The sequence below is a fragment of the Nyctereutes procyonoides genome, unplaced genomic scaffold, assembly GCF_905146905.1.
Source record: "Nyctereutes procyonoides isolate TBG_1078 unplaced genomic scaffold, NYPRO_anot_genome, whole genome shotgun sequence".
Taxonomy (NCBI): domain Eukaryota; kingdom Metazoa; phylum Chordata; class Mammalia; order Carnivora; family Canidae; genus Nyctereutes; species Nyctereutes procyonoides.
Genome location: NW_026575135.1, coordinates 6,084,448 through 6,107,135, shown reverse-complemented (window position 1 = coordinate 6,107,135; position 22,688 = coordinate 6,084,448). Strand labels below are relative to the sequence as shown.

The 22,688-nt window shown below is 53.8% G+C and overlaps 1 protein-coding gene across 15 annotated transcripts in view; it reads left to right on the top strand.

Annotated features, from left to right (window-relative positions):
- Window positions 1-22,688, top strand: part of ZNF618 (zinc finger protein 618) — a 181,651-nt gene that overhangs the window by 103,347 nt on the left and 55,616 nt on the right. For 14 of the 15 annotated variants that reach the window (XM_055302645.1, XM_055302648.1, XM_055302652.1 and 11 more), the window contains exon 3: window positions 15,947-16,206. In XM_055302645.1, coding sequence (XP_055158620.1) covers window positions 15,947-16,206 — 260 coding nt within the window. Of the gene's footprint in view, window positions 1-15,356; window positions 15,649-15,946; window positions 16,207-22,688 lie in introns of all 15 variants that reach the window. The other variant, XM_055302653.1, reaches the window with a different exon arrangement.

Below are 22,688 nucleotides of genomic sequence, written 5' to 3'. Positions count from 1 at the left end.
ACTGGGAGCATGGGCTGGGATGGCGGGGTGGATGGCCAGCCTTGGGCATGTGGATGCTGGCAGTGACCATGTGCCCAGCAGCTGCCTGGTGCCTTGTGTCTATGTCCTGGGCTCCTTTAGTTGTGGGGTTTTGTGTTAAGAGCAGCACATGAGGCTGTGGTCTGTGGGGCAGTGGGAGTCCCTAGACTGGGGGTGCCGGGAAAGTGCTTCCTGGATTGGAATGACAGGACTGGAAGGGCCCTTGGGATTTGACCAGTCCCTCCCTCTCATGGGACACATGGGGAGGGACGGCCCTGGTCAGGGTCATGTGGTGAATAAGTGGCCGTGTCAGGCTGTGAACCTGCCAGCGCAGGGTACTTCTCTTGACTCCGCACTGCTGTGCTCGAGGGAGGGTCTGGCCAGCCTCTCCCACCGTCCTCCATGCTCATTGAGCACCTGCTGCGTTAGGCCTAGTGCTGTGGGTGATGGGCCCAGATGGATTGGAGGTTAAGGCATCATCCAGCAGACACTTGGGTGCCTACGGAAGTGGACAGAGGCAGACCTCCATCTATTCCTCATGACTTTCACACAGGGGTGTTCCTTGCTCTTACTTTCTAATGCACGAATTTCTCCCACATCGGGTCAGAAGATAGCAGGCAGGTTCCTCCCTAGTGATGGTGGCCACCTGAAGTTCTGAATGGAGTCTGACCGGCCGCAGGCTGTGATCAGAGTGAGAAGAGTGCAGGGATAGATTAGAGATGCCTGCCCTGGTCAGAGGAGGGGAAGGATGGCACGTGTGCCATCTGTTTGCTGCCCTGCCTGACCAGCCTAGGCTTGCACATACTCAGTGATGGATGGAGCCCCCCATGTTACCACCACAGTGCCAGAACATGTACCAGGAAGGGCCAGCCCAAACCTTAGGGCTGTGTGTGACTTGAGACATAAAGAAGAAATCTGCAATAATAACGACTGCCATTTAGTCGGCACTTGTATGTCAGTCAGGCTCTGAGCTAAGTGACTTAGTTTATTATTAACGTATGTAATCTATAAAACAGTCCTTATGAAGGAGGTGGATTTATTAGTCCCACTGTACAGATGGGAAAGCTGAGTCAGAGAGATGTTTAGGGGCCTTGGGCGGCGCAGTTGGAAGTAAGTGGTAGAGCCAGGGTGCCTACCCAGGTCTGACTTCCCTGATGTGTGTGCTTAGCCACAGTGCCCTTCCCTTTGTTAGGATGAAGTGGTCAGTGAACAGATGTTAGAGGGGCCCGTTAGGGGCCAGGGGCTGTGCCACCGGCCAGGGACTTGTCAGGAAGGCAGGGATTTTGAGCGAGCTTAACAAGTGAGTTTATATTGATGGTATCATTAGAGCCAATAGAGTGTCTTTGAGAAACCAAGACGGTCTTATTGTATCATGACCCAGCATTCCGTCTGAGGAGTGAATTACACATGACACGGCAAGGGAACATTAATGCGGCCTGAGGCCGCTTGCGAATTTGACCCTGGCCTTGGGTTAGATGGGCCAAGTTGGGGTTTAGACGTGTTGGTGCTCGATCGAGCATTAGATGCATTTAGTCCCTGTTTTGGATGGAGAAACACAGGCCCGGGGCTCCCTGAGGTCAGAGCTCGGCTCTGCAGCCCCAGCTGGGAATGACCTTGAAGGACCCCCAGCCCTCTGACACCGGCCTCCACCGCCAGCTCCCAGCTGTGCCACGGCGCGGCGCGCTCGGTTGTTGCACTCGGGTCTGCCTTCTTCCCAGCGCCTTTTTGGCCCAGAACGCCTAGTTTTGTGACTTCTCCAGAGGGCCTCTGGCTAACCCCCAAAACCAACAGCATGGACTGCTAAGGAATTAGTGTTAAATTGAGGGGGACAAGGAGAGGTGGTGTTTCTGATCCTAAGAAACAACCGAATGTGGTTTGGTTTACTTCTCTTGTAACCCAACCTGGGTCAATTTTACAGGACCAGTGATCCCAGCACTTGAGGTTAGTGCTGACTTGGGGTACAGATTACAAATCACGTAGCACAACGGCTGCCAAACCTCACTTATGCTAAGAGGTGTGGGGGCTGTGGGGCCTTAACTGGAAAATTCTAAAGGAAGTGCAGTTTTTATAATCAAGTAAATGTAGGTACAGGCTTGTGGTAATGAAGAATTAGGCCTTGTTTTTTTTTTTTTTTTTGGTCGGTTGAAGGTTTTCAGAGCTGATAGGGCTCTATAGATAATTTGGAGTAACTATCTCATTTTGGAGATAAGTTAACCAGGAGGAGAAGAGGTTAAGGGACTTATTCGTTTGCTGTGTAGACCAGTCGCCTAACAAGCAATCAGGATCTTGTAGACAGAGGGGAGATTTGGTGGGTCGAGATGGGGGTGGGGGTGGTGATAAGACCAAATCTCATTCATTCATTCTACAAATACTTAGCGCCTACTGAGTGCCAGGATCTGAGCTGGGTGCTGGAAATACAGCAGTGAACAAAACAGAAATCTCGTGGAGCTCATATTCTAGTGAGAGTGGAGGAGACATAATCAATATGTAAAATGTATGGTATGTCATAAGGTAAAACAGTGCTGGGAGGTGGATAGGGGGGAAGCAGGGTGGGGGTTGGGAGGGCCAGAAGGAGTGGTGTATCACCAGAAGGGGACATCTGAACATGGATCTGAAGGAAATGAGGGACTGGGCCAAGCATTCATTTGGGAGAAACACATCCAGACAGAGAGAACAACGGGTGCAAAGGCCCTGGGGCAGGAGTGTGTACATTGTGTTGGAGCCACAGCAAGGAGGCTGATTGACAGGGAGGCTATCGTCCACACTTTGGGCTTTACCCTGCACGAGATATGGGGACCCACTGGGGGTTTGAGCGGAGGCCTGGCATGATACGATTTGGTTTCAAAAGGAAAATACTTGCTACCAGGAGGTGAATAAACTGCAAGGGGTTAAGATTAAAGAGGTGTTGCTAAGGCTTCAGGACTGGCAGGACCTTAGAAGCCTGGCTTGGAAGTGAGTTTCCTAAAGGCTGTATCTTTTCAGGTATGAGGAACCCAGTTCAGCAAAGTGTTGTGTCACTTCTCCATCCAAAAATGCTCGCTTCTCCGTGGCCGGTCTACCGGGTTTCTACTTGCCTTCTCTCTTGCCAAGCAGCTTATTAGCTCAGAGGAGCCCAGACTGCCTGGGTTCGGATCCTGGGGCTACCTGCTGCCTGCTTGTGTGACCTTGGGCTACTTGCCTGACCTCAGTGTCTTCATCTATAAAATGGGAATTATATAGGATCGAGTGTAATAATAGTAATAAGTGTAATAATATAATAATGGTAACGTGCATATGCTTAGCACAGCGCCTGGCCCGTAGTAGGTGTTCCATAAATGCTTATTTTTATCAACACCGTACCAGATTCCCTTCCTAGGAGGAGAGAGCAGTGGGACGGCAATTGATTTCTTGTTGAGTCTGGACTCTGGAGAGAAGACTGGAGTCAGGGACGAGGGTGGGTGTGGAGGCCGACCTTGATCCCGTTACTGTGTCATGCAGGATCACGCCCAGATCTCCCTTGGTCCTCCAGTGGTCCTCTGAGGTTGTGATGCCACCCCCATCCCCAGAGGGAATTGGACGACTGGGCTTGTCCGAGGTCACACGCGTAGTAAAAGAGCTTGGAGCCTACCCAGTCTTGCCCTTCAAGCCAAGATTTTTCACGGATGGACCATTACTTCATCTGATCACCACGTGTGTGTGTGCAGCTGCATAATTATTATTTTTTTAAAGAATATCTTCTTGTTTAGCATTTTGCTTTTCAGCCGTAAAAATAAAAGTAGCCCTCCACAGATTAATTTCATTTGCACAAAAGCTCGCAGTCGCAGTAGGCTCGATGGCAGTCAGTGACCAGTGTGGTGTTAGCAGAATGAATTATTTAAGAACTCGGGGTGTATTTTAGCCAGGGCGCATCTTTATCTTGACTCTAGGCTTGTGTGGCTGTTATCGGAGCTCGGATTTGATTTTCCAAAAATGTGTATTCTCAACTTAGCAAACTTTAGGTGAAGTTGGGCCGCAAAAATCATAAATTGCAGGCCAGTTCTGGGGTCATATACTTATTCCCCAGGAGCCAGTGCTTTTTTTCTTTTTTTTTGTGGGCAGACTTCCTCTGTGCTTGATCAGTTGCTGTTAAACCTGGACTCCGCGGATAGGGCAGTTTCTTGAAAATTCAAGTCCATCCAGAGACAGCCACAGAAATGCAAACTAATGCACATCAGAACCGCTGAATCATTTTTGCCGAATGGCACTGTGGCTCTCAGGCGCGGGGGGGTGGGGGTAGGTGCCTGGGGTCCCCAGGGAACCTGTGCTCAGGGCATGCACCCGGCGGGAGTCTCCCCCCACCCTGACCCCCTGCTCCTTGTGAGCAGATTCAGAATGTGGAGCCCTCGTGCTTCAACCGTTCGAGGCGCTTGGAAGTCTTGCCTTGTCCCGAAGAAGCTCAATCTTGAGGATGGGAAGGAGGATGATCCAACCTGGGTGCTTCTCGAGGCCCTTGATGCCAAAGGCCCTTGACCAGAGAGAACAACTCTGGAAATCACCACAGCCTCGCCGTCTGCCCGGCTCTGCTAATGGGGGAGATGGAGGTGCTCCCCCTCAGCTTCTGCTCCGTGCCGAGCGTGGTGCTTGGGCGCGCCGACCCCTCCACGCCTCCCTGGCCGCCTGCGTGTCTTCCCCCCCCTCGGCGCTGCTGCACGGGGCTTGGCCATGCTGCTTCATTTAGGAGTACTCCGTCCGTGGCCTGAGAGCTGCTGTTTTTCAGAGTCTGACCGCACGGTGCACATTTCTGTCCAGCAAGCGCTCGGGCAGGACGGGAGACAGAACTAAGGCGGCTGGAGCCCCGCTGTGTGTGGTGCCGTCCTGGGTGCCTTGCGGCCACCTCTGCCCTCGAGTCTTCTGACCCACCCTTCGTGATTCCTGGTGACTTGCCCAGTGTCCACGCAGGGAGGGGAGGGGAGGGGAGGGGAGGGGGGTGTAGGTGGGTTAGGAAACTTGGCAACAGCGCAGCATCTAGCTTATTACCTCCGGACACCTCGGGAGGACCTGGCCGCATGTCAGGGCCACGTGGGCAAGACAGCAGCAGGGCAGGTCCTGTGGGCAGGATGATGGAGCAGAGGGGTCCTGTTGGGAAGCTTCTTTACCTTCCATCCCAAGAGGAAAGTGGCCAGAGAAGCTGGGCATCGGGGGTGGGGGTGGGGTGAGGGAGACAGTGGCTAAGTCACAGCCTGGGCAGGAAACTGAATTGGTGGCGGAGGGAGAGTATTTTTTCTCTGTTGTCACATTAGCCAGTGTGAGGACCGGCTTAGGGGCCACCTCAGTCTTGCGTGGTTGAGTTGGCTGCCCCCTTGGGGTCTGCAGGGGACCCCATGGGGGCCCAGGGGACTTCTGCAGGACAGTGGGCGAGGGACTCCTCTGGGGCCTCCCCTTCCCCACCGGCCGGTTGAGGGGTTGAGGGAGTTGGGTCTGGGTAAGGATTCCCGGGTGTGCAGCGTCCTGCCGTCTGGGTGAGGGGTGCGCGCTCACGGGCCAGTTGCTCCTTGCTCACGGAGCCCACCTGCATCACTGCCGCAGCCGTTGCAAAACGCAGGCCGTGTGTCTGCTTAAGATGCCCTTAACAGTAATTCTTTTTAATGACCTGGGCCAGCCCTCCCTGTGCCGTGACACCCGTGAAAGAAGTTCCCAGCTTTACCCGGCGGGCCCCGTCCTGCTAAATGTTGGGAGTTTGTGACTTGACAGCATTGCTCAAGACTCCTGCTTCTCTCTATTTTAGGTTTAAATTAACCAGGGAATTAACTCTTAATATTTAAATCTCCATGCTGTCTTTCTGAACTGCAGTATTACCCGGCGTCGTGGCTGACTGACACCATACACTGAAGAAAATTAAGTGCCTAAGAATTATCTCAAACTAATGATATATTTATGCATTGTAGGTTATTTTGAATTTCTAGACTGTTAAGAGTTGTTTAATAGGTTAATAGTTTTAATCTATTAATCTGATCTTTTCTACTTGACTATTTATTAAAATATATCAGTGATACATGACAAATGGAAGTGCAGATAATTCTGAGGGTTATGAAGGCATGGGTGGTGATGTGAAGATTCGAAACACGGGTGGAATAGTAAATACAGGCACAGGCCTCGTTAGCGGGGTTTGTGGAAATTGGGGTTTTGCTGTCGGTTCTCTCTCTGTCTCTCTCGGTCCTTCCAGGCTGGTGGAAGCTGCAGCCTTTATCTCTGTTAGGATTCCTGTCCTTTAGTCGCGAAAGACAGGAGACCCTAGGTCCACAGGACACGTCTGAGCACAGCAGCCATTTTAGAACACGTCAAGGAGAGTTAGAGGTCGACAGTGATCCTAAAGCCCAAGCACTTGCCGCCGTGGAACCCCTCGTTCCTTAGTTTTATCACATTTCTGTGTTACTGTGTTAAGCATCTAGGATGTACCCCCCCCCCCCACCGTTCCATCAAGATGCTGAGGATACAGGAGGAGACGAGGGGGTATGTTCCCCATCTTTTGGGACTTTGTGGTCAATTAGTCATTAATTTGTCCATTCATTTAGCAAGTGTTTTGGTTTTGGTTTTTTAATCCTCTCTTTTGAGAAGGGAAAGCAAAGAATCCAAATGATTGAAAGCCCAGGTGTGGGAGTTGGGCAGGTCTGAGTGCATCTCATTCTGTCACTAGAAAGCTGTGTGACTGTGAAAAAGTCACTCTGTTTCTCTGATTCACCGTTTTCTTTTTTTAAAAAAGATTTATCCATGGGCAGCCTGGGTGGCTTAGCGGTTTAGTGTCGCCTTCGGCCCGGGGTGTGATCCTGGAGACCCGGGATCGAGTCCCACGTCGGGCTCCCGGCATGGAGCCTGCTTCTCCCTCTGCCTGTGTCTCTGCCTTTCTCTCTCTCTCTCTCTCTCTCTGTCTCTCATGAATGAATAAATAAAATCTTAAAAATCTTAAAAAAATCTTTAAAAAAATGATTTGAGAGAGAGACTGAGGTTGCAGAGCGAGCGTGGGGAAAGGGGCAGAGGGGGCAGGAGAAGCAGACTCCCCACTGAGCAGGGAGCCTGACATGGGGCTCGACCGCAGGACCCTGGGATCATGACCTCAGCCCAAGGCAGGCACTTAACTGAGCCCCCCCCAGGCGCCCCTGATCCTCAGGGGCAAAAGAACCTAGCACATATCAGGCATTGGGAACAGTGGGATGTGTGTGGACGCAGGGTGAAGCACCATGCCTGGCATGTCAAGGCACACAGTACACCATAGCTGCTCTTGTCCCCACTCCCTCCTTATGATATTGTTACTGTAATCGCCTCCACCTTCATGCTGGCGTATGTACCTTGGGCCATTCTCTGTGTCATTTGGCAGACATCAGCCAGCATCTGCTACGGGCCAGGCACAGGGACACGGAAAGCAGGGGGGTAGAGCCTTTGCCCCTGGTGGAGGTCTCTCTCAACTACGTGGGGTCAGAGGGCAGATTCAAAACAGGAGCCCATTAGAAGCAGAGGAGGCCATTCCAGAAGCCACAGGAATGAGGTTCCAGGTTCCCAGAGGGATGCCAGTGAGAGTGGCCATCCTGGGAGCTCAGCACCCCGCCCTGGGCCCTGAGGGCCCTTGCGTGTGCCGAGCCATGTTGGTCATAGCAGGCCTGAACGCTCGAGAGTTGGTGGCACTTCGCAGCACAGATCATCGCAATCCTCCCCTTAAACTTCCCTATCTTAACATGTTAGTAATATCTCAGCAAAGCTGGGGAAGAAAAAGAGTTGGTGTCAGAGCATCCGCCAGGCTACCCTAGTTTGGCGTTTCAGGGAGAAGGAAGAGTGCATTACATTTGAGAAATTCCCGCTGGAGAGGAGCAAGATAAGAATGTGGCACTTCTAGAAGAAGCGTCAATATTCAGATCGTGGGTCATGTTGAACTTCTCCGGATCATGTGATACCGAGGGCCAGGGGGTGGGCCTTGCTGCTTTGGTTCTGAACATTAATGAAAGCAATTAAACCATCCACTTTCTTTGTGTGTGTGAGAGGGGGGTGGGAAGATAGAGACAGGGAGAGAGAAACACGCCCCAAAGGCCACGTTGGCACTGCCCTTTCTAGGATGCATTGCTTAGATCCTTCGGTGAACCGGTGCCTGCCCATCCCCTCCCCTGTGCCACGTGCAGCTGTAGGTGCTGGGATGCGACAGGCAGTGGACAAGAGAGAGTCCTCATCCTCCCGGAGGTCACATTCCAGCAGGACAGACCGTGAAGAGGATGAGAGGTAGATGAACCGAACGAGTAAAGCAGGGAATGAAGAGATGGGGTAGGGAAGGCCGGGGTGAGCTGCATGTGGTTTAGATCGAACAGTCAGGATGTCTCCACTGGCCCTGGAATGTTTGAGTGGGGACTAATGGTGAAGGCATCTGGGACTGGGAGATTATTCCAGGCAGAGGCCTCAGGCCCCATGTCCTAAGGGAACAGCGGGGAGACTGGTGTGGCCAGCAAGGGAGTGTGTCCCGGGGAGCCACAAGGGTCAGCGCGAGGGTTCTGGCTGTTATTCCTGGTGAGATGTGGGGCCATGATGGGGCCAAGGGGTGACACAACCTGGCTTGTTTTAATAAGGTCGCCATGGCTGCTGTGTTGAACATCGACTTCAAGGCACTGGGCAGGGGTAGGAGCAGGAGACTGGCTGTGCAATTGACCCCAAGGCAGGAAGCGGGGGAGGCGGTTGGGACCAGGGGGTGGCCAAGTGCTGGTGAGGAGTACTCAGGCTCTGGACATATCTTGAAGGTGGAGTTGATAGGTGTGCCTTAGTACAGAGTGAGGGAGGGAGGATGGGCTAGCTCCAGGGTCTGGGCCCGAGAAGCTAGAGGGTTGGAATTGCTATCAACTAAGATCGAGATGTCTGCGGTTATTTGATCGTGGCATCGTGGGCTGCAGGGTTTAGTGGCAAGAGCTCCGGGATAGGAGTCAGGGTTGTTGTCTTGACTTGGGTCAAGAGGTGTTAGCAGTAGCTCAGTTGGACCTGTTAAATATGGGTGTTTCTTGGGCATCCAGGAGGAAGTGTCCAGCTGGCGGTTGTGTGTGTGTAGGTCTGGAGTTCAGGGGGAGGCCCCAGCTGGAGACAGAATTTGGGATTCATCATCACGCTGTTAATATTTAAAAGCCTGACTCTGGAGGAGATCACTTAGGGAGTGAATGTGGTTAAAGATAGAAGGGGTTCTAGGACTGATCCTTGGGGCATGTGAGCGTATAAGGGTGAAGAATTGGTGAAGAGCAATCAGCACAGGACAGAGGAGGGGACAGAAGGTAGGTGAGCACAGAGCCAGAGGGAGCAAAGGTTTTGGACAGAGGGGACAGGGAGGCGCTTGTCCAAGGCCGCTGGTCGAGGAGGAGGTTGCAGAGGACGGGAAGGGACCATAGGCCCTAGGAGCCTGGAGGTCACAGGAGGCCTTGGGGAGAAGAGCAGCCCTAGCAGGATGCAGGAGGCAGAAACCTCGCTGGACGTGGAAGCCTTGACAGGGAGGGTCCTGCTGGAGCCTGTGAATAGGTAAGAATCGTTTGCAGCACTTGAATCATCAGTAGGTCGGGGGACTCTGTGGACACGTGGGTATGTGCATCCCCTGAGGTCATGGCTGGGTGTGCCTTAGCCCCTTTCACACCCCGTGTGTCCATGCATTCGTGGAGAGTGTATTTAAGCTCAGCGTGAGGCTACTTAACCCTCATTCCTAATGAGTGAAGTCTTTTAATGAAGTTTTATTCTAGCGGGAGTTAAACCAAGTCATTATTTACACTCTGTGATTAGAGATTTTCCACCCACCCTTAACATCGTTTCAGGTGGCTGAAGTACCCGAGTGAAAGAGCAGGAGCCTTTGCAAGAGGTGCGGTGGTCCTCAGGCCGAGCGCTGGGGCACAAAGGGGAGGTACACCCGCCATGTGGGGTAGGGGTCTGGCCTCTACTGCAGCCTTAGATTCCAGCTCGCTTGTCATGAGGATGGGAAAACCAGTCGAGCAGGGGCACCTGGACGTCCAGGGTGCCGAGAACCCCTTGTAACTACTATGACTTGGTAGAGTGTCAGGCATTAGCATTTTTGCTGGAAGGTTGGAGAAATTACACCCAGAGCACCCAGACATGAAGCCGTGTGACCCCAGGCCACATGACATCCCCTAGACCTCTTCCTCCAGCGTGGCCAGGAGGGGCATTTGTCTTTGGGCCCCAGATCCACTGATAAGTTGTTTGCTTGCACTGTGCAGTGGGAGCAGCACCAGGATAGGAGTCAGGAAAGACTGTTTTTGGCTGCGGGAAGTTGTGTGACCTTGGGCACGCCCTTCATTCACAGCGGTGATTGGGTTCCCGTGTGCCCAGGCCTCTTGCTGTGGACAGGAACCAGAGCATCGGGCCCTGGGGTCCTGTTCTGAGCTTCGGTTTCTGCATTGGCTGCAGGCCTCTCGTGAATGCTGGGTGGGGTGGGATGGGGCGGGTCCTAGGCTTGAGGAACCATCTGGTGAAACGCAGAGGAAGAGATTTGCTTCCAAAACTTTCCTGGCAGGCTCCGGCCACGCGCGGTGTTGGGAATGAGTAAGAATGAAGCAGAAGAGTCCAGGGGAGCCCGGGGGAGCCCAGGGGAGCGGCTTGCATACTGACCGCCCCAGGGCACGTTCTTTAGTTCCTCTGACCCAGCGGCTGCTGTACTCGATCTCGCCACTGACTGGGGAGCTTCCACTGGAGGCTCGTCCTCTCTCGGTTTTCAGGGCTCTGGGGGAGAATCTGTTCTTTGCCTTAAAAGTTTCTCGTGGCCGTAGCGTAGTGTTCCTTGACTTGTGGCTGCCGCCTTCCAGTCTCTGCCTCCACGGTCATGTTGCCTTCCCTTCTCTGCCTTGGCCCCTGTTCTGCTGTCATATCGCCTGTGTGTGTCATTGCATTAGGGTCCACGTAGGTGATTCGTGGTGATCTCGCCTTAAGGTCCTGAAATTAAATACATCTGCCAAGAGCCTTTTCCAAATAAGGTCCCAGTCATCGGTTCTGGGGCTGAGGACGTGGGCATATCTTGGGTAGGGACCATTTTCTCCACTACTGGGGGAAAGAAGCCGTACATACATGTATCAGGCTAAAATCAAAGAGGGAATAGGGGGTCTCGGAGCCCCACTCAACGCCACCCTCTTTATTCAGGGCTCCTGGGTGCTTCGGGGCCACTGCTGTGGAACCCCTAGGCTTTCAAGGAACATGCCTTGAGCACCATAGCCTTAATGAAGGGTCAGCGTTCTTGGGTGACTCCTTGGGCAGGGACCCTCTTGGTCTGGCTTCTCTCTTGGGATTCTGGCCCGAGCGGTAACCAGTGACCACAGACGATATGTGCTTAAAGAGAAATATCCTTTTAGTGCCTGACTTTAGAGTTTATATTGAAGTGTGACTCAGGTTAAATATAAAATTCATAGCATATCTTGAGCAACTATTTTGTAGTTATCTATATATAAATCTATTTTACAGCGACACAAATAGAATAGATTATGGAGTGTCAGCATGTAGATAGATTCCGAGTGCTTTTTCACTAATATACCTAATGATTCGTGCTGAGAATATCCAAGGGCTCCACTGTACATTTAAATGGATATAATTAAAATAATGAGCTCTATTTTAAAAAATGATATATGAAAAAAAATTTTTTTTGAAGAAGTTAGAAGATGCTACACCACTAACTCAAAGTGATATAAGTACTTCAGTGATTCCATTGTTATTAGGACACCTAATTAAATGCAGAGCACCCGAGAAAAGCAACATTTGGGCTTATAAATCTAAAGCGTGAAGCCAGGAGAAGAGGAGTTGCCAGTGTCCTTGGCGCTGCCAAGGCTCGGAGGTGTCTCATTTAAGGGAGTGCCTGCGGGTGACAGGATGGCTCAGAGTCTCCTGTGGGGGCCAGAAGGGGCCAGAAAGGAGATCTGATGCCACCTCGAGCAAGCAGGGAAGGTTTCCCAGAGGTGGGATGTCGTCATGAATCCATGATGTTACCCTAATGGCAGCTGCCATCCATGGAAATCCAGTCTGCCCCAGCTCCCTGGCTCAGCTCCCACCCCCGCGCTGGCAAGGATCACGGTCTTTAACAGACGAGGAAACTGAGGCTCAGAGAGGGAGTCTAGCCCAAGGTCACAGGGTGTGTGGATGCCCAGCCTGTCTGATTCCAGCAACGCCCCGCCCCCCCTTAAAGATATCCTGAGGCTGGTGTGGTCCTTGAGAGCAGGAAGGGACACTGAGTCTGTTCAGGTGCGACAGGCAAGTGCTCGTAGACCTGAGGCTGAGCTTCTGAACATTGGCAGTGACAGATCGGGCTTGACGATATTCCAGGCGAGAGTCTGTCCTATTGCCTTCCGTCCGTGTGACCTCAGTTGCGGGAGCACAGGCAGGTGGACCCTTTGTGTCCAGTGGGCCTCTTTGCTGTCCTGGAAGCACATCTGCCCCATCCCTGGGGCTTCACTTTCTGTGCATCTGTGCCAGGACAGCCAGTGCCAGGGTGAGTCCCCGGCTGCCCACCTGCCCTCCCAGCAGCCTGGCTGACACCTGTGGGCTGTGCTCTTGCCGGGCTGGCGTTCAGGCTCAGATGGGATCCCCGCGTTCCACCCCATGCCCAGCAAGCCTCAGGGCTAGTGGGACTGTTTGTTAGCACCCGAGTGCTCTCAGGCACGGAGCAGCAGTTTCAGTAACTGTCGCCAGTTCCCACGGGCATGATCCTCGTGCTCTGTGAGCCGCCCTAGACGAGGCGCTGGATTGACATTTTTGCGGTTGATCTTCACAAGACGTTTTGAGCGGACGTGGGGCTCCCCACTTCACCGGTGTGTGCATAGGCTCACTCAGGGTCACCAGCCCGGATGTGGTAGTGATGGGATTTGAACCCCTGTTGATTTGCCTCCACAGCACCTGCAGTGCCATCTGTGCCATGTCAGGCCTGCATCCTCACATACTTCCCTCTTCTGCACCCCGTATAAGACAGTAGATAAGTGTCAACCGTCTCCACTGGGGCGACTGTGTAGGGGCCCTTACAGGCATTGCCTTGACTCTGCATCACAGCACTGCGGGGCAGGTGCTGTGCTTGTCCCCATGGCACAGGTGTGAACACTGAGGCTTGGAAGGAGGACTGGAGCCACTTGCATAAGAACCCAGAGCTTGGAAGTGACAGTTCTGAGATTGGCCATGGGACCTTCCAACTTCGGAACCTTCCTTCTGGGTTCATCACATTCCATTCCAGCCTGATTGTCCTTTTACCTCTACTGTCCTTACCAGTGCCAGGGAGACCTTCACCCCCAGGACTTCAGGGCTGGCTGGCTGATAGGTTGTCCTCAAGCCATTGCTGTCCCCTGGTCATTTCTCAGACCTGCCGGTCCTGCGGCTCCCGGGGCCTCACTGAACCAAGATGCTTTTTGGCTTTGTGACGACTGAAGCGGGGGATGGGTAGACTTTGCTCCTTTCCCAGCTCCTTTCCCAGGGGGTGCCAGTGCTCGGCAAGGGGACCCTAGCTCAAGATATCCCCCCTTGGAGAAAGCAGCAGCCTGGAAAGCCAGGCCATCTGCCTTCCCCCTGTTCACCTACTAGCAGCTCAGTTCTGAGTCTCTTCTGGATGCAGAAGGTCAAGGATGGGTGACATGGGAGCTGCGCCAGGGGCAGGTGGGCACCCCGCTAGTCGCAGTGCTCCGCGGCTAAGAAGCAAGATGCCTACATCCAGTTTGGTTCCACGTCTTCCTACCTGTGTGACTTGGATCAAGTTATTTCTCCTCTCACTGCCTCCATTTCCTTATCTATAAAAGAGATAATCCTGGGACTTCCTCCCTGGTTGTACCCGAGATGAAAAGAGTCGGTATGTTAGGACAGTCACGGCACGTGGGAAGCGACTTCAGTGTTTTCTTAAATTGGTAAAAGAACTGAACACGGAGGCGATCGAACCATCCTGATCTATGTCTCCTGTTGTAGAGAAGGGCAAATGCGTCAGGCCCACGGGGAGGAGGTGTCATTGGGCCCACTGAGTGCTAGAGATGCTGCACTCATTTGTCATCATTAATGATAGTGACGGTGGCCGTGTCTTGTGCGCTGTTACGGGCCGGCCGTCGTGCCGAGTGTTCTGTTAGGTGATTGAAATCTGCCTGACGATCCTGTTAGCTCCATTCTGCAGATGGGAAAACTGTGGCTCAGAGGTCAGGGAGCTGGCTCGGGTCACACAGTATGGAGGTGGCTGACTGGACAGCCCTGGCTCCTGGCTGGGTCCCCCCACCCCCCAGCCTTCCTCTTCACTCCAGCTGAGTCCTGTGTGTTTGTCTGCCCGGGCTGCCGTAACAAAAGACCACAGACGGGGTGGCTTGGACAACAGGGATGTATTGTCACACAGTCATGGAGGGTGGAAGTCTGAGACCAGATTTGGTTACTGGTGAGAACCCTCTTCCTGGCTTGCAGACAGCCACCTCCTCTGCGTGCCTTCACGTGGCAGGGAGAAGGGCAGAGAGAGAGCTCTCTCTTCCTGTTCTTCTAAGGCCACAGCCCTGTCAGATTAGGGTTCTACCTTTATGAGTTCATTTATCCTTAATTATCTCTTAGAGACCCTGTCTCCAGCTATAGTCGGGGTGGGGTTTAAGACCTCACCATACAAACTGTGGGAAGGTAGGGGGACCCAGTTCTGGCCATAATACCTCCCCAGTGCCTTCTCCTTGCTCCCTCCTCATTAGCTGGGACCCTCCCCTTCTCTTTCCTCAATTTCCCAACCTCAGAGCAAGTTCACAGCTGGGAGGGACAGTGACTATGATAAAACTTATGCCCTTGGTGACAGATGGAGCTGCTGAAACCCCGAGAAGAGTAAGGTCTTGTCCAGAGTCACGCAGCAAGCCCACTGCAGATCCAGGGTCAGAACCTGGGTCCCTGCCCCCCGGCCCAGCACCTCCACGAAGCTCCAGGTGGTATGCTGGTGGATCTTGCCTGAGTGTGCCTCGAGTCTGCACCTTTCAGTGCAGTCCAGATGCTTCCCTGATGCTGTGGAGAGGGCTGGACGTGACAGGGTGGCTTCCCCGGGCTGGACATGATGTGATCTCCCGTTCTTGCACACCTTGGTTTCTGTACCTCAGAGATGGGAATGATGCTGATGATCCCTCAGCCAGAAGGACGAGGGGGCCCTTATACCCTAAGGGTCACATTGAACCATCTGTTTGAGAGATGGCAGGGACCTGGCTACATGCCTTGGCCTGCCACCAGTCTTGCGTGTGGCGCTGAGCGAGCCCCAGCCCTGCCCTGGCTCCAGAACCTGTGCCCTGCCCACCCTGGCGTTGAGCTCGTTACCTTAGGGATGTTTTCTGATTTTCGAAGACCTACCTGGAGGCCCGAGTGTTGGTCTGAGTGAGGCTTTTGGCTTGTCATCCCCCATCCTTCAGGTGGGAACAGGGAGGAACTTGGATGAAATCTCCTGCCCTTCTGCCAAGGAGGGACGAGAACAGCACGAGGCACTTTGTACACATCAAGCCACTTAAACCCTTGCTGCTCGAGGTGCGGATTGAAGACTAGCAGCGCCGGCCTTGGCTGCGTGCTTGTGGGAAAACCAGAATCTCAGGCTAAACCCGAGACCTGCTGAAGCGAATCTGCATCTTACCGAGCTGCTCAGCACCTCGGCAAACTCCTCACCTTGAGATGAATTGATTTCAACCACCCGGAGCTGCCCTTGTAGTTGTAAGAGTTAATTACTGGGCACATTTAGACCTCTTTAGATCCCAGTTTCCCTGGCTGTGAAATGGGTGGAACTGGGGCCACCCTAGCCCAGGAATTTTTCAAACCGTGTTCCTCGGAGCACCCTGGGTTCCCGGGCAGGCCCTGAGGGCAGCCGTGGGGACTGTGTGCTTTGGGCTGAGATGCCCGGGGAAGTGGGTCTGCAGCTAAACAGGTTGCGCCCCACCCTGGGCCGGTGGGCTTCCAGATGTCTGGGGGCTGGCATGGGGTCCACCCTGAGTGAACTCTCTTCTTCCCCCAGGGAGCGCTTGAAGCGCAGCCAGAAGAGCACCAAGGTGGAGGGGCCAGAGCCCGCGCCCGCCGAGGCCTCGCTGAGTGCCGAGCAGGGAACGATGACGGAGGTGAAGGTGAAGACAGAGCTACCCGACGACTACATCCAGGAGGTGATCTGGCAGGGGGAGGCCAAGGAGGAGAAGAAGGCTGTCAGCAAGGACGGGACAGGCGACGTGCCCGCTGAGATCTGTGTGGTGATTGGTGGTGTCCGCAACCAGCAGACCCTTGGTGAGTGCCCATCTGAGAGGGTCGGGGCTGGGACCAGGGCGGGGCGTGGGGCGAAGGCGTGCTCTCCGTGGCTGAGAGAGCTTCCATGGCTCCCCTCTGCCCTGAGGACAGGGCCTAGGCTCCTTAGACTTGCCTTTGCTTGTACAGTCCTCTCTGGACCTCCTTTCCACCTGACCTGCCAAAGCCCTGTCTGTGTTTAAGACTTCGTTCAGGTCAGATGACTGGAACTTTCTGTAGGTGGGGTGCAGTGCATCCCTCATGCCATGGGACTGCCGTGCCCCCCAGGGGGTCTAGTGCAGCTACTGCACTTGTTGCCCATCTGCATTTTTTCCTCCTTGGCTTTACCTTGGGCTCCTGAAGGCAGCTCCCAGTGTAGGTCCTGCTCTGAGCAGGTGCCCAGTTGGGGTCAGATTGATGACAGACCAGCACCTTCCCCAGCCCCTTGTGGACTGGGTCAGGCTCAGAGGAGCTCCATGGGAATGAGCCCCAGAGAAATTCCTCTCTTCCCCTCACTTTCCAGCGTGAGCCAAGGGATTCCCCTCGGAGGCCTGCTAATAAGTTCATGGACTCAGATGCTCACAGGGCCCAGCACACACGCGGAGGGGCTCAGTCCCCTGTTGCCGCAGTGCCTGGGTGGGAGCTCAGCGTGGCCGGATCTTTGGGTGTGTCACGCACCAGAAGTGAGAAATGTGATGTGAATTCTCTTGGCTTTAAATGTTGGCAACTAATTCGGCTTTTGAAATCGGACAAACCAAACACATATGTGGGTCAGAGTCGTTCCGTGGCCACGGGTTTGTAACCCCTGGCCTGTAAAATAAAGTCTGTGAGCCCCACCCCGGCATCGAGGCCTTGCCTGGTCTGTTGCCATCCGCGTGGTCCTCCACATTTTTGTGCTAAGTGTGTTCTCAGGTGACACTGTCTGTCACCTCCATTCCCTCTGCCCAGTCCCTCCTGGTCCAGCTCTGGCTCACTTCCTCTAGACTCCCGGGCTCGCATCCCATGTGGGCCTGCAGGGCCTTGTGTGGAGGTTCCCCTGTGCCCGTGTCCCCAGGTTTATGCTCAAGTCCTGTTGCCTTTTCTTCCCAGCTTCTGGGAGCAGCCTCGTGCTCCCTTTCCTGGCCGTCCCTCTGCTGTTCGTGTGGCACCATCAGTCCCGGCCTCCCACAAACAGCCATACCTTTGCATCTTCCTGCCCTCACCTGCTGCCAGGAGCCTTGGCAAAAACAAATCATTGACCATGTCACTCCCTGCTTATAAACTTGGGACTCCCCCCGTGACTAGGGTCAAGGCCATAGTATCAAGATCCTCCATAACCTGAGCCCTATTTCTTATTTATGATTTTTTTGGTCCTTTCATTCCTGCACACCCTGCCTTTCCCCAGCATTTCTTGCCCTTGGCCCCTATTCTTCTGTCTCCCTGGTATGCCTTTGTCCATCTCCACATACCAAGATCCAGCCCATCTTTCCAGGCCAGATCCAGTGCCATCTCTTCCCGTCTCCTTCTTTAATCTCTTCTGGTCACCGTGTTCTGTTTCTACCTTGCCCCTCACTTGGGTACTTCCCATTATCTATTTTAGATGACAGCGATCTTGCCCATGCCTGCCTCTGCCATGAGAATGGGAGCCTATGGTGATTGGCGCTCCAGGTCTTGTCTGATCATGTCTCTGGGCTCCCTGCTCTCACCCCACAGTGTCTAGCAAGATACGGGCTTCTAGGGAGCGGTGTTGACATTGGTGCCATAACTGTCAGGATGAGGTTGTGTTATGCCCCAGTAACAGAAGATCCTGAAAGTGATGAGATCTTGGTAGCTTAAACCCACAAAGGTTTATTTCTTAGTCACATTGCACGTCCATTGTGGGTCATCTGGGGGCTCTGCTCTGGACTGATGCTAAAAGCAGCCATTATGTGCAATGGTGCTGACCACGGGATGGAGGGAGGGAGAGAGAGAAAAAGATCTAGAGAGACTCACACTAACTGTTACCTGCTGCAGCCCAGAAGGGGGAAGAGTAAGTCCCCTCCCTGTCATTGGCCACATTCGTCACATGGCCCCACCCAACCTCAGGTGGCCTGAAACGCCATCCTCCCGCATGACAGCACTAGGATGAGCCCTCAGTACTTGGTGAAGAGTACGAGTGCCTTCTCCCAGGGCCGAGTGGAAGAAGGGCTTTTTCAGGCCTTCCGCCATCAGTATTCGCTCCCTGGGGCCAAGGACAGTGGTAGCCACTGGGTATGTGTTAGCTGACCCAAGAGAGGACGTGCCCTTGCTCACTTCGGGATGTGTGTTTTAAGACTCATTGGAGCGAATAGCTATTTCTGCCTCTTTACCAGGAGAGGCCCGGTGAAGGGTAGTTGAATCTGAATCTTGGGATGGAGCCAGCAGTCAGGATTCGGCAGGGAAGGCCTAGAGCAGCCGTGCTAGGGAAATGTTGGGAGGGAGCCCTCCCTGGGCCAGCTGCCGGCACAGTGAGAGGCTTCAGGGCCTCATGCCAGCCACGGACGCTGGGCTCCAGCTCAGCTCTGCTCAGCAGCAGGGCCCTTGGCTTTGCTTTGTGGTGCCCTAGTATCCTGTTCTCTTCAGTGGGGCTCCCCGTCCTGCCCACCTCATGGGTGTGCAGTGGACCAGAACAGCATTGTGCCAGGACAGTGAGCTTGGTCTTCAGTCTGGGAGTGGGTCCAGGCTCTCTGATGTAATAGCTGTTGGACTTCAGGCCGGCTGCTTGACCTCTCTGTGCCTCAGTCCTCACAGTTGCCAATTCATGGGGTTATGCAAAGATTCAGTAGGATGATATATAGAAAGCACTCAGCATTGTGCTTGGTGAACGATTAGCTATTTTCAGTAGTATTAGCATTGCTCTTCAAGGGGGAAGAGTACCTCTTTCGAGTACCTCTTCAAGGGGGAAGAGTAGTAACAGTCTTTGCCTTTTTCTAAAGCCTAAGGAATAAGCCAGAGTGATGTAGAGAAAAAACGGGCCAGGGAAGAAGTTGGCGATGGATTGAGGGGTCAGAACACATGGGTTCTTAGTGGGCCTCTGTTGTCTCCTCTGAATGGGGCAACCTATCCTATCCCTCCCGTCCCTGGAGCCCCTCCTAGTGCTGCATCCCTAGAATCCAGGGACTTGGAATATGTTGTGACATTCCTAAGTGACCTGCTTTTGGCAGACTCTTCAGAAAAAAGGAGGAAAGCCACAGTGGCAAGTGGGGAGTGGAGCTGCCATTTTGCAGCCCGTACCAGAGCAGGGCCTGGACATCCCCTGCTGGTTATTGGGGCTCATCTTGCATCCATCAGGGCTGACCTTCCTCCTTGAGGGTGTAGTTTCTGCCAAGGATCAGGCTCAGAGAAATCTGGCTTGGCCTCAGTACCAGGAATGAAAGGCATTTAAAAAAAAAGATCGATGTAAGAATTGAGTCTTTCGAATCCATCTGATCTCAAAGATGGCAAGTGAGTTTTATCTTGTGGGCCAAGTCTAAGTCATCGCTGCTGTTGATTAGGGGTTCCGTGTTAAAGATTCTAAGGGGGTGGCATGATGAAGCATGATTGATTATTGATGTCTGCCACGGATGTGGAAATGGGCAGTGTGGGGCTGTACGTGCTATGGGTTTGACGCCCTTGTCCCCTCATTATTATAGAGGGACAGACAGGCCCACAGAAAGGGGAAGAGTTGCTCTGGGCCATGTAGCAAGTCCGTCCACCTCGCAGCAACCCCCTCCCACCTGGAAGGAAAACGAGGAGAGAAGGCCCAGGGGATCTGGCCAGGGGTGGAATGCTGGTTAGAGCCATTGCTTTAAAGGCACCCATGCCATGGTGGCCGGGTGTCGCAGAGTTAGCTAACATGTTCCCCAGGTACTTGGCAGATGAGTGTGAGGTTCTGTGGGGCCGAGGGCCCTCTGAAGTGCCCTGCTCGCCCACCCATGCGCAGGGCTCAGAGCTGGCCTCTGTTGCTGAATTAGAGCAGTGTTCCCGAAGGTCACTCAGTGCTGCGCTGTGCGGGGACCTCCTGTTGGCCCTTCCCCCGAGCTCCAGCCCCTTGCGCCCACCCCCAGGTCCTCACTGGCCCCGGAACAGCCATCAGACAGTGTTCCGAGTGGTACGAACCTCCTCCAAGCCACTTCCCGTGGAGGAGCCAGGGCTTGGACACGCGGGTGGCATTTGGCAGCCTCTCAGGCTGGGAGAGGCAGGAGGGGCCTCCCTGCCCAGGAGGCTGGCTGCCAGGCTTGCAGTGGCGGCAGCTATTTCCCGGCTGCCTAGAAGTGCCTGTGCTCTCACTCTTAGAAAGAACGTCACTGCCACTGGAGCCAGCGTGGGGGAAACTTGGGGGTTTTCAGCAAGAAAAGCAGCGATAATACTGAACCTGGTGACTCTGTTGGATAAAACCAGAGGTGAAAGGAAGTGAGGTCACAGATGCCTGTATTCACCCAACCGGCCGCGTGCGGAAGCCAGCACAGCAGCCCTGAGGAGTGGTAGAGCCATACTTGAGGTTTCCAGAAGGCCATGAGGAGTGCTGGACATAGGGCGCTACCTTTGCTGCAGCCCAGCTGCATCCACACTCATGGCAGGCATCGCTGACCCACCACAGTGGGCGCTGAGGTCACCTCCGGGTCCTGCTCAGCGCGGGACACAGACGTCAGTGCCAGTCAGCCAGAGTTGAATCCTAGGAAGTGGGAACCTGCCTGCCATTCTCGTCCTGGATGGTGAAGGCAAGGCAAGCTGGCTTTACAATAGGCAGGACGTTCAGTCCGTGGAGTGTTTCCCGGTTCTGAGAGAGAAGGATGCTCAGGTCCCACCGTGGTGGTCATAAGGTCCTAACAAGCAGTGGGTGCTCCTCTCTGTATGGGGAGACCGTCGGGCCTTAACCCCAGGGAGCCTGCACTGCCCAGGAGGGGAGCCCAGGGAGAGCTGCAGGTGCCTGGAGACCGGGTGGTCAGGAGCCCACAGAGGGAGTAAGCAACCCAGCCAGGCTCGTCCCCAGATATGGGGTGTGGGCCAACCAGGCTATTTCCAGAGAGTTAATTCTGGGTGTGGGGAGGAGCCCCATAGAAGAGCTAAGGGCTCTTTGTCCTGGGGACCAAGAGACCAGGGGCAGGGGCCAGGGGTAGGGGCGCAGGGGAGATGATGGGATGTAAGTGTTCACAACTCCAGGCATTTGAGCGGGAGGGGAAGCAGTGGATGCATTCTCAATAGCCCCAAACCGTACAGGGGCGTCACCGGTGACCTCAGCTCAGTAGGGACTTTGTGACTATGGGAACTGTTTGGAACCGGATGGAGGCCTGTGAGGGAGTGAGTTCTGTCCTGGAAATCACTGGACAGGGTGCAGGAGGCAGAGTCAAGGATCGGATGGTGGACTCCACGGGATGTTTCGAGCAGCGAGCTTTGAGCACCAAGGGGTAGAGGCGTTTGCACGCCTGCAGGACTGCCTGGAGAGGGGGCGACGGCTCGGGCACAGCTCTGGAAGCAGCAAAGAGCAGGCAATCATTCAGACCCAGCCACGTGGGGGTTTGCTCTGTGACAGACCCAGGCAGCGAGGTGCCGGGTCCACTCCATTGTGCCAGCTGATAGTTTCCTGTTCCAGTGGGTGGTTGGCAGGGCTTTGCACCTGAGCCTGCCAGAACCAACAGTCAGCCCTTTGCCGCAGCCGCTGGGGAAGAAGAGCTCCTGGCCACCCTCCCTGGCGTGTCTTATCTCTGCTGCTGGCCCTTCATCCGGTGCTTCAAGGTGGGAAGGGGTCCTGGTTGGAGGGCCCCCCATGGGGAGGAGCCCTTGGGCTGTAAATCCAAGAGACGCAGGATCTGTCGCACTGTGGTCTTGGGGGGACCCCTCACCTCTCTGAGCCATCCTGTCTTCATCGATCGGTGGCTGTAGGACCATCCGCCTGTCTTTCCAGGAGGCTTTGTTGGGGCAGAGCGAGGTAACAGGTACGAAAGTTTTGACGTGGCGATTCAGAAAATGCAAAACAGCTACCAGCAGCATCAGCTGAAGCCCAAGGACGGGGACATGTGTGCAGTTAACGTCTGGTACCACGGGACCCAGAAAGGCCAGTGGCTTGGCTTTCAAGGTTTCTTGTTCATTACTTCCTAAAAGAATTTTGAGAAATTGTCTATTCTTTCGTGTGTTTGAGTTGACATCTCACAATCTCACACTTTTATCCAAAGTTTAAATAATTGCAAAGGATATAATTTCTGGAGTATTGTGTAAAAAGAAAAGTGTCATTTTGGAAATACAACCGTGAAACCAGTTTTAAATATATCGGAGAGAATCCAGAGCCGCTGCTGTTTAATATCTGCCATCATCCATTTTAAAAACATGTGAACAGGCTCATCTTTAACAGTCAGGAATTTTACATCTTCCCTTTCTCTCCTTGAACTCTTATTTCCAGTCCACTTCCTTCGCAGGATTTTATCCTACTGTAATATATTTTTTATGCCTGAGAGTCTTTTATTGATCACTGTTTTACACTCCTCTCCCACAACAAGATGTACGTAAATTGA